The 11,391-nt window shown below is 46.2% G+C and overlaps 1 protein-coding gene across 1 annotated transcript in view; it reads right to left on the bottom strand.

Moving 5' to 3' along the window:
* Npr2 (natriuretic peptide receptor 2) overlaps window positions 1-11,391 on the bottom strand; it is a 21,101-nt gene that overhangs the window by 5,341 nt on the left and 4,369 nt on the right. The window contains exons 3-16 of the mRNA XM_008842361.2: window positions 7,218-7,331; window positions 6,790-6,925; window positions 6,465-6,559; window positions 6,161-6,293; window positions 5,866-5,950; window positions 4,766-4,886; window positions 4,535-4,609; window positions 4,251-4,328; window positions 3,936-4,040; window positions 3,742-3,813; window positions 1,027-1,186; window positions 692-847; window positions 446-614; window positions 145-291 (exon numbers count right to left, since the gene is read on the bottom strand). Of these exons, the coding sequence (XP_008840583.1) occupies window positions 145-291; window positions 446-614; window positions 692-847; window positions 1,027-1,186; window positions 3,742-3,813; window positions 3,936-4,040; window positions 4,251-4,328; window positions 4,535-4,609; window positions 4,766-4,886; window positions 5,866-5,950; window positions 6,161-6,293; window positions 6,465-6,559; window positions 6,790-6,925; window positions 7,218-7,331 (1,646 nt within the window). The remainder of the gene's footprint in view (window positions 1-144; window positions 292-445; window positions 615-691; window positions 848-1,026; window positions 1,187-3,741; window positions 3,814-3,935; window positions 4,041-4,250; window positions 4,329-4,534; window positions 4,610-4,765; window positions 4,887-5,865; window positions 5,951-6,160; window positions 6,294-6,464; window positions 6,560-6,789; window positions 6,926-7,217; window positions 7,332-11,391) is intronic.

An 11,391-nucleotide genomic window follows, 5' to 3' on the forward strand; every position in this document is an offset into this window, starting at 1 on the left:
ACAGCTCATGGGAGAAATTAGAGCATTTAGCTTATGAAGGCTCACTGTGGCAAGAAGTTACAACACAGGGTTGACCTTAAGGTCTTAGGAGGCTGAGGAGGCAGAATCCAAGGAAACTTTGGAAAAGGGGGACCAAGGTCTTACTGGGGTAGAATTTGGTAGAGCAGGGCCTCAGCCTTGCGTTTCTCCTCCAGATAGGCCTGTGTACGTTCCTCCACCAGCTTCTCCAGGTTATTGGCATACTGTTCCATGCGCAGCAAGAGGTTGTCCAATATACTGGTGCCACCCTCCCTGCAGGGAGGCCAGAATATGACCCCTCTTCCAAGATTCTCAAGACTCATTGGACTTCCTATCCAACCCACCTTTAGGCCCCCCAGCCCCACCTCATCCACTAAGAATGATAGTTTCTGTCCCTGGGAGCCCCTGCATCTTAGTGCCCTCTCACTTGTTAAACCGGCGAATGAAGCCCTTTATTTGCCCAAAGTCTGGACGTTCTGCTGGATCCTGGGCCCAACATCTCTCCATCAGCAAAACTAGCTCTTCATTCAGTTGTGTCCTGTCGATGCTTGGCCGGAAATATGGCCGCTGACCATTTCGGACCTTCTGGACAATCTCTGAAGGTGATAGAAGGTTCAGATGAAGAACAAGGTTCTCCTGGCAGAAGAGACTGTGAATAGTAAAGGACTCTCACCTTTGGGACTGAGGTCCAGGCCCTCCAAGTAGAAAGGACCACTGCGAAGTGCTATCTCCTGTAGGATGATCCCAAAGCTGTAGACATCAGCCTTCTGCATGCCTGTGGTTGGCAAAGGGTTCCCACTAAGCAGTTCTGGGGCAGTCCACAGCTTCTCTGCAAAAAGTGAATGAGCTGGCTAGGTTCCCCAGATAGGACATCCCCAAACCTACATCCCCAACATGGGCTCATTCCCATGTTGCTACTACCCCATCTGCCCCCCACATCCTCCCTGGGGGAACATGATCAAAGCCAGAAGAGCAATATAAAAAGTGAGATGGGGGAGGGGTCCTCACTGGCATAGAGGGCGTGGCTGTCATCAGGTTCAGCAGTTGATCGGAAGCTGGCCAGGCCATAATCTGTGATTTTGAGCACAAAACGACTATCCACCACACAGTTTGAGGACTTGAGACTTCCATGAGATGAAATAATGCTGTTGTGGAGAAAGGCCATGCCCTGCAGGATACAGATTAAATGTCTGGATCATATCTGGCTTAGGCTACCCTTCACCATGAGATTCTCTAGCTAACTGCCTAAAAATTTTGGACCACTAACCAAAAAACATAATTAAAAAAATTAAAAGCTCTTGGGGCTGGAGAGATGGCTCAGCGGTTAAAGAGCATTGGCTATTCTTGCAGAAGACCCAGGTTTGAATCCCAGCACCCACATTGGCAGCTAACAATTGTCCCTAACTCTAGTTCCAAGGGATCCGACAACCTCTTCTGACCTCCGCAGGCATTGCACGACACAGGCGTACTTATCTACATGCAGGCAATACACATATACACATAAAAATAATAAAATATTTTAAAAATTAAAAGATCTTGAGACCATTAAAACCAAGGTGAGCTGGGAAGATGTCCTTTGTACAGCTTCTACTCAAGGAAGCAGGCAGAATGCGAGAGGCATGCCTTCCTGGAACTATGAATAGGATAAAGACACCCAGGCACCAGGAATAGAAAAAAAATGCCTCAAAGCAGGAATAAGGAGAATCACTGATGATTTCTCTGAAAATGGCAGTCTTCTGAACAGTGATGGGAACACAAACATGACACCTATAGTGGCCTCAGATATCTAGCCACTGACTGGATGACATATAACTGGAGACTCGGGTACAGGCGTAGCCAGGTGTACCACAGAAGACAAGCCAGCTGTAAACACATAACTTTGTGTAGGCAGGCAGGTCAGGGTAGAGGATGCTCAAGGGATGCTGCCAGACAGAAGTGAAAAAAATAGTAAATTGGCAAAACTTGAAAAATGGACAAAGGCAGGAGACAACTGCCAAATCAACACAAAAGCCTAGAACTTCTGGCTTCCTGGGGCCAGAGATGAGAGAATTTTGGCCTCCAAGGAATTAGAAGACAGGTCTTGGGAAGGCAGAGCAGAAACCCTGGAAACCCATTCAAGTCAGTGCAGATGGGTCAGAAAAAAGAAGCTTCCGTATGGTAACTGCAATCTCAAGGGTGCCAATGGTAAGGAGCTCTGGACTTGAACATTCATGAATTAGTCTCTGTGAGCTCTTCCTGTTTATTCCACTGGGTACCATGAAATTGCTATGTCGCTTCTAAACTGGTGAACTTACTTGTAGTGTGGAAACTTTGCAAAGAATGCTTTCTAGAACCCTCTTCCATCAAATCACTGACAGCCATGCCTGTCATGGACTTGTCACCACACCTGCAGTTGAGCCCTACATTGGCTTTACCTAAGACTTTTCTCTCTCACTTGATGGCAAACTTTCATGTGCATAAAATTTTTAAAAATAACTATGAGGATTTAGCAGAATACCCGAACCAGCCTCAGGTATAGTCGATGCTCTAGTTAGCAAGCTCACTGGCTCTGAAACTTGCTTCTAAACACCTGCTCAACCCATGCAAGACTTAACTTCATGCCTCCACAATTCATGGGCCTCTGGGTCATTTGAAAATAGCTGAAACCAGACTATTAGAATAAAAACAAAGATTGAGTGTGATTTACTACAATTTCCCTTGATTTCTCTTAGCTTAACCAGTAACTTTTAATTTCAGTATCTGATCTGGTGCATGCTAGTGCTTGGGAGGTGGAGGCAGGAGAATCAGGAGTTCAAAGCCATCCTTGGCTACATAGTGATTTTGAGGCCACCCAGGTTACATGAAACCCTGTCTCAAGAAGTAATTAATTAACCTTAGTTTCTGAACAAAAGAATAGATATGGGGCTAGAAAGATGGCTCAGTGGTTAAGAACATGGCAGCTAACAACCATCTATAACTCCAGTTCCAGGAGATCCAATGCCCTCTTCTGACCTCTGTGGGCCATGCACACATTTGGTGTACTTACTGCAATCCAAACACTTATACACATAAAATGATAAATATATAAATAAATATTAAAAAAGCATAGACATGCCAAATACTGGTCAAAGAGTTGAGGAAATACAGGAGAAAAATATTTGGAAATTTCATCTTTCTCCTAAGGGATTTTTTTTTTTTTTTGAGGCAGAGTCTTACTATAGGGCCAGGTTGTCCTCAAACCCCCAGTATTCCTGCCTCTGCAGGTGTTGGGATTGTGGGATTATAGGTGTGTACCAGCACACCCAACTAAGGGATGTCTTTTTTTTTTAAGGCAGGGTCTTGCTATGTAGCTCAAGCTGGCCTGAGGTTCCCTATGTAGCCTAGGCTGAACCCCGAATCCCAGCATACCTCCTGCCTTGGCCTCCCATGTGATGGCATGCCCAGCTATGGTTAAGGGACTTTAATATTCCCTCATATGAGGTAAAATCAATGCTAGAAAGACATCTAAAATATCTAGGTCAGGAAGACAAAAACCCTCTCAGGGTACAGACTTCCCTGTGGCAGACAAAACTCCCCCAATTATAAACCCAGAACCCTTTTTTACTCATTACCCCCCAACCACAGGAATAAGGGGCGTGGGAGACAACATGACTTTCAGAAGCTTAGAAGAGAAAGTGTAGTTAAGACTGAACAATGGAGGCACTTTAAGTAGATGATCTTTTAGAAGGAGTGGAGAAGACTCACCTTAACAAGATCATTAATGAGTGAATAGCGAAACATCCAGTCCAAGTTGATGCTGTCATTTTCTAGAATATCCTGGTGGTGACATGAAAGAGATCCTGTATCTGTTCAAGTCCCACTGGCTATCAGTCGGTACACAGTCAGTGTGACGTTGGCACCTCCCTTACCCCACCACAATCTCCTACACCTATCCTCACTTGTAAACTCCCTCGAGGACAATACTCAGTGACGATGCAAATGTTGGGAGGGTCTATGCAGGCTCCAATGAAGCGAGTAAGATGGTTGAACTGAACGTCTCTCATCTAGCAGAAAAACAATGGGAAGAGCAAGCGAATTGAAAGAGTTAAAGTTTAGGTACAGAAACCTACCACCATGAGAGAAGACCTTTCTCTATACCTACAACTTGAAATCAATGATAAATAAACCCCTTGCCCTCCTAGCCAGTTTTCACTACTTCACAGTCTCCCCCTTTCCTCTTCTCATCTACCTTCCATCCATACCCCAGTACTTACATGTTTGAGTTCAAACAGAACTTGCCGGGTCAGCTCAATGCGCTTCTTATTCACATGTTTGATGGCGACGACATTTCCCTGATGGTGGGCATGGAAAAGGTAAAAGAAAATGAGGAAAACAAGATGTTCTGGGCACTGAGAAATATTGGAGAACTGAGAGCAACCAAGATTTCAGCTAGTCATAGAGAGGGGCTGTGAGGGGCAGAGGTTCAGGGACAGAGGTGGCAGATGGGGATGAGACACAATGAAATGGTCAGGACCAGAAAAAGCAGATGACTGTTCACCTTGAAGTGACCGGTGTTGGCAAAGATCTGGTATTTCCCATGGGCTGTCATGAGTGAGCCGTAACTGGATCCCCGCTGGGGCCAAGGGCAACATGGAGGCGGAAGGATGAAAGGAACATTAGATGGTGGTGGTGGTAGTGCAGGGGCTGTCATTACAGACCAATGGGCTGGGAAAGCTCCAGGGTAAGAAAGAACAGGGGCTCAGAGGAAGGTAGAAGGACAAGGACTCACCAGCGACAGTGTTAGGCGACTGCCCGCACCTTTATGATAACGCTCTGAGTTGCCAAACTGCAGTTCTTCCCAGCGAATGCGCCACAGCATGCTAGCCAGCTCCTTCTCCAGCATCAGTTTCCTGTAAGGGCTACACATCTTAGTTGACTGGCAAGCCCCATCCCACCACCGCTAAGCTGAAGGGAAGCTGCAATTATTACACCCAGGAGACGAGACTGGGAGATAGGGGCACATTCTCCACGTGCCTGGTCTGTTTGTATGTGCCTGGTGTGTGCCTATGTTCACTCTCACAGCGTTAGAGGCAGAGTCGTTTTTGTTTTGTTTTGAGCCAGGGGTCTTGCTATGTAGTCCAGGTAGGCCTCAAATTCATGATGTTCCTACCTCAGCCTCCCAAATGCTGGGATTATAGGTGTGTACCACCACACCTGGCTACAATTCTCCTCCTTCCCCTTTCTTTTGAGGTGTTATGGATTAAACACAGGGCCACAAGTGTGCTAGGCAAGTGTTCTGTCACCAAGTAGCTACATCCCTATCCTAAAGTTAAAAGGGGCATCCAGATTTCTACCATGTGAGGACACAGTGAGATGCTGTCATTCACAAACCAGAAAGTGCGCCCTCACCAGACAGAATTTGTTAGTGACTTGACCTTGGATTTCCCAAAGATCCAGAACTACGAAAAATTTTGTTTATAAAGCAAAAAGTGATCAGGGGAGGTTAGGGGGGTGCCCATGGGCATCCACCTTGATCCTAACCCTACTCAAAATCAGTACTCAAACCAGGCACAGTGGCATACATCTGTAATCCCAGCATACAACGGGTCAAGGAAGTAGGATCTGGTGTTCAAGGCCATCCTGGGGTATATAGCAATACCCTTTGAAAAAAAAAAAAAAAAAAGGATACCTAGGCTACAGCCAGAAATAAACACCTAGGATGAAGGACAGCCAAAGAGAAGGCTAGAGAGGAAGGCATTTGTCTAAGAGACCACCACCAGATTAGGAGGCCTGTCCCTACCCCATGCCACAGAGACCCCTGGCTTCAGCTAAGAGGCCACGTGACAAGAGGGAGGTAAGGAGTAAGTCAGTGGAAAGCCCAGAACTCACCGAAAAATTAGGAAACTGGAAACACCAAACATGATGAAGGTGATTCCTGTGCCCAGAGCCACAATTGCCAGAGTGGAAAGTGGAGCTGAAGGGGAGAAAGAGACCCTGAGAAGGACTGCAGGGATCCGGGGGGAGGGACATAAGTGCAGGGGGCACACAGCTTTCTTGAGGGAAAGAGGTAAGGAGGGAAAGCTGCAAACAGAGATAAAAGTAGAGCTAGGAGTAGGGTGTCAGTGGAGGCAGAGCATGGGAGGCAAAGGGAGGAGGACTGCTCCCAGTCCCTGCACACACCCACTTTTATCACAGGATGGGTCGTCCAAGTCAAAGGCGCAGGGGGGATTGTCCAAGGGTGGGGCCCCCTTCACCCAGGGAATAGGCCGGCCTGTCCACCAAATCTGCTTCTCAGCTCCTGAGTAGTGGGCTGCGGGCTGTGAGGAAGCAGAACACTGGGCCCACAGGCTTGTGCCCCAGCCTCCTTCCCCAGACCCCTGCCATGATGCAGCTCAGTAGAGGACGTAGGCCCCTGCCCCTAGCACCTTTGATTGTATCCCCACTGGACTTTAGGGCCAGCTTCTCTTCTCTGTTCCCTCCCCCATCACCTGAAAGTCCCCAGAATCCAAGTCTCTCATGGCCCACAGGACAAAATCAGTCTCCCGGTCATTGTTCTTGTCCATAACAACCAATCCAGTTACACCTAGGATAGAAAAAGAGTGTCCTTCACCTTGAGAGCTACACTTGGCCCACCCCTCTCCTATACAACCCCCCCAATCCCAGCTGCCTCAGAACCTCTCCCCTCTCTGGTTGTTGGTGTGTCCACTCTGCTCTGTCCCTGACCTCTACTGACTCTCCCTGCTATTTCTTCTTCCCACTCCACTCTGGAGCCTGCTATCAGCTCTCTGGCCTTCATTTGCCCCGCTTCATTACCGTGGTATCGTCGTCCCTGCATCTTTTCTACAATTCGAAGTCCATCTTCCCGGGTGCCTCCTTCTTGGATTGTCTCATTGAGGACTTGGGCATAGAGCAGGATCCCATCATAGAAACAGCCAGCGATGAGGTTCATCTGGGGATGGCAACTTCGGCAGTGCTCTCCAAACGTCCTGAGAGGCCCCTTTCCCACTCCCCTTCCACATCCCTGCAGTCTCCTGCCTTTTCTCTTTCCTGGCTTACTTTCTCCCTCCCCTAACTCCTAAAGTGCTGTATCTACCTAACTGGTCCCAGGGGCAGAAAGAAATATCCTGGATGGAAGTAGCAGTCCGAAGTGGGGCTTGCTCCATGATCAAGACTTGACAATGACTTCAGGAGGGGTCCCATCCTCATAGCCTGTCCTGACTCTCAGAGAAAAGTTTACTCACCAGGGATGGGGCCAGCTCCACACCAAAGTCTTCCCTGGCTCTGATCAGCAGGCGATTCTGGAATTCCTGATACTCAGGATTTGGGGGTTCTCGGTATGTAATCACTAATACAGTCTGTGCCACAGTACATGGGAAGAGTGAAGAAGATTCAAGGTGAGCATGAGAGAAGAAAACATAGGAAGACTTAGTAAAATATACACAATACAAAATATGCATGGGGAGTCTGGAGGCTGAAATGCACTAAGCTCTGCAGAGAATATGCGAACAGGGGATGCTGGCACCCCTCTGAAAAGCAGATAGGTCTGGTTCTGGGCAGGTACGATGAGAATGAAATCAACTCCATCTACAAACCTAGCCCAGCATCTTCCCCGGCTCCCTTCTACCATCAGGCCTCCCACCAGGCTACCACAGCTTATGGAAGCTCCTCTATCCCATCCTTTCTGGGTACCTGCCACTATCAAGAACAACATTATTTCAACATTTCCTCCCAGAGGTGTTAAATACTGATAATGGTATCAGTGAAATGTTGAATTTTTCCAGTGTGGGTCACTTGTATCGAGTAACTTCTCTCAGTGAATTAAAGTTTTCAGGCCCTGTGGGAAATACTTGGAGACAATGAGTCCATCTGTGAAAAGCTATGAGTTCACTCAGTTCACAAGTAGGGAACACCTCCCATAAATAGCATGCTTACTAAGACGAAGGTGTGTGTTATACAAGTCACATGCCCACACTCATTGCACAGATAAGCAAATGATGCTTATGGCCTCAGCCACGCATACATCTTACTAGCATGAATCAATGCATCTCTGTCCTTCACCAAACCGCCTACCTGGCTCCTTTGAGCCGCACATATTTCCCCTCCTTTAGCTGCAAGACCACTTGGCCTTGGACCACACAACTAAATGAGACCCCTCAGACAGGAAATTGGTCTTACAAAGACTTCAGCTCAATATGTTTTGTGAAATGTGACTCCATGACATGTGACTGGGGTCATTTCAGGCCAGCTAGGCCAGGATTACTCCTGTAATCCCAGCACTCAGAAGACTGAGGCAAGAGGATTGTAAGCAGTCCAAGGTTAGTCTTGTCTACATAGTGAGTTCCAGGCCAGCCAGGGCTACATAGCAAGACCTCGACTTATAAAAGAAAACAAAAGAGAACAGAACAAAAATCTAGTCCTACCAGTTTTGTTTATTCTTGTGACAGAAAGCACATGTGGATCACACAGAAATATTTGATATTTCACATGTGATCTACAGTGTATCAATTTGTTCCAGGTAGGAAATAGTGAAGTCAGTTTCTAATATGAATTCATTATATTAGACTATAGAGTTTGCATCAAGATACCGTTCTTTATGGTTCTCACTCTCAGGAGAGAGGGAGGAGAGTGGGAGGGAAGAGGAGGAGAGTATTACTGAAGGTACGGCTAAGAGGGTTCATTCAGTAGCACCTGTTCCAAAAGTAGAGCGATAATGTTGAAAACTGACATGAAAAGTGAGCAAAAGTGTTGGAAAAGGTCAGACTTAGACAATTTATACATCAATAAAGGCTGATAATAGCACTTTCTGAACACAGTAGTTCTCTAGGTTGGTGATTTTTTTTTTTTTTTGGTCTTTTTGAGACAGGGTCTCCCTGTAGCCCCAGCTGTCCTGGCACTCACTACGTAGACCAGGCTGGCCTTGAACTCACAGAGATCCACCTGCCTCTGCCTCCATCATGATGGGATTAAAGCCAGTGGTTGGTAATTTTTTTAGGCTGACAGTAATCAAATTGTTTTTGCGAGGGGTGGTGATACACACATATAATTCCAGCATGCTGGAAGTTAAGGCAGAAGGATTGAAAGTTCAAGGTCAGTTTAGGCTATATAACAAGACTCTATCTCAAAAAAAATTTTTTTTCAATTTCTGAATCCCTTTGCACTTTTTGTTTTTGTTTTGCTTTGTTCTCTCCTGGTTTTGTTCTTGTTGGCCTTGAACTCCTGACTCTTCTAAGTTCTGGGACCCCAGGACCTCACTGTCATGCCTCATCTCTTTTCATCTTAAAAATAACATTCCAAAGAAATGACTATCAATATTTAGCAAATTAGAAATTAAAATTAAAACTGAGCCGGATATATTCTGAAAACGCAAGAATGCACAGTTGTGTTTTCCATGGCTGTTAGAGACGTGAATCATCACACATTGTGTACCTTCTGGAAAACTCCACTGTGTGATCACAGAACAGTGACAAAGGCAAATAACAGCTTGGCATTATTTTTAAATAGCTTTGGCTCCACAATCCCCCTAAAAGGAATCTCAGGGGCCCCCAGGATCCCAAGACCACACTTAGAAAATGGCTATGCTACAATGTTTTACTGTGCTTACTAACTAGCTACTAAGGAAAAAAAAAAATCCAAAAAACAAAAACAACTCCAAACAGTTTCTGTGCTTACTCAGGGGCTCTGGAGAAGGGGAAGGCAGCTAATTAAGGCCCAGTTCACAGTGGACCCCAGGTGGAAAACTAAACAAGTGAGGCTGCCAAAAATGGGTTCAGTGGTGCTGTGGAAGCCAGGAGCGCACCTAGGAAATGTGAACAGCCAGAAGCGCTTGCCTCCGCTTGTGCCACCCACCTCGAGACCTGCCCTGGGCACAGCAGGAAGTGATGTCAGCAGTGGCCTGAAAAGACCACGAATAGTCTCTAAAAAGAGAGTCTGCCCTCCACAACCTTTGGTTTAGTGTTTTCTTACATTCTATTTGTTGTTTTGTTGTTGTTTGTTTATTTATATTGAGATAGGATCTCACTCTGTAGCCCAACTGACCTAGAACTATTAGCCCAGGCTGGCCTCAAACTCTCAACAACTCTCCTTTCTTAGCCTCCCAAGTGCTGAGATTACAAGCAAGCGCCACCTTACCCAGCTCCTTGCTTCCACTCTGTGGTAGGTGTTTCCCCTTACCTCCATACCTGGTCTGTGATCTCTGCCTAGATTTCTAGCCCTATATCCTCAATTGTTCATCATGGACCCCTGAATCCTCGCAGTTTGGTCACTTATTTATTAAGTTCTACTCTATGAATCTCTACTTGTCCTGGCTGATTATCTTGCTTTATGGTGCCTGCAGCTCTACTTCTCTAAAAGAACTCCCAGTCTTGGGCTGGAGAGATGGCTCAGTGGTTAAGAGCACTGACTGCTCTTACAGAAGACTGGGGTTCAATTCCCAGCACCCTCATGGCGGCTAACAACTGTCCATAACTCCAGTTCCAGGGGAATCCGAAGCCGCCTTCTGACCTCTGCAGGCATTGCACAACATGGGTGCACTTACACACATGCAGGCAATACACCCATACACATAAAATAATAAATAAATAAATTTTAAAAAAATAGGAAAAAAATAATTCCCAGTACTATCTGCCCCCTCCCCAAAACACACTTTAATTCAATCCAACAAATATGTATTAAATGCCATACTAGTTCATGGAATACAAAGATGAACACAGTCCCTGCCCTGGAGCAGCTATGGCTGAATGGGAGAGAATAATCATATCACTATACTTAATTTCAGATCCCTCCCTCTGCCTGGTAGCTGGCATCAAGATTCTGTTGGCACCTTTGTCTTGGCTATAACACCCTCCTGGAAAAGCTTTGGATATCTGTGTCCAAGGCCTCCTGGTCTCATCTGCTACTTTTTCTGGGTTGACCTGGTCTGAGACCCCCAGTGGGGTCTGGAGGAAGGGCTCTTTGCTCTTTCATCCTTGGCTGGAGCTGACCACAGACTCCCCTGCCACCCTGCCCTCTGTCAGTCCTGGCAAAGACAGAAGCTTCTCCTGATAATACTTCATTCCCACCCCACTCCAAGTCTTGGTTTCCCTTCAGCATATTCTTCATTGCCTGGTTCCCTTCTCTTGTATTATAAAACCGTCCTCTATTTTCTTGTCTGAATAAGGTCTACAATGAAGGGAGGAACCATGAATTAACTGATATAATTGTTAGCTGACTGAGTCTTTCCTCTTCCTACTCTAAGTACTGGACACTCTTGGCTAGTGTAAATTCTTACACAAGAAAGAAGGTTTTCTTCTACATTAAAATAATATAATCCAGGGCTGAGGCTAAGGTCCTATGGTGGAACACTTGCCTAGCATGCACAGGCCTGGATTCCATCCCAGAACTGACTCTCTCTCTCTCTCTCTCTCTCTCTCTCTCTCT

Source organism: Nannospalax galili, unplaced genomic scaffold, assembly GCF_000622305.1.
Source record: "Nannospalax galili isolate Female #2095 unplaced genomic scaffold, S.galili_v1.0 scaffold341, whole genome shotgun sequence".
In the NCBI taxonomy this organism is placed as follows: Eukaryota; Metazoa; Chordata; class Mammalia; order Rodentia; family Spalacidae; genus Nannospalax; species Nannospalax galili.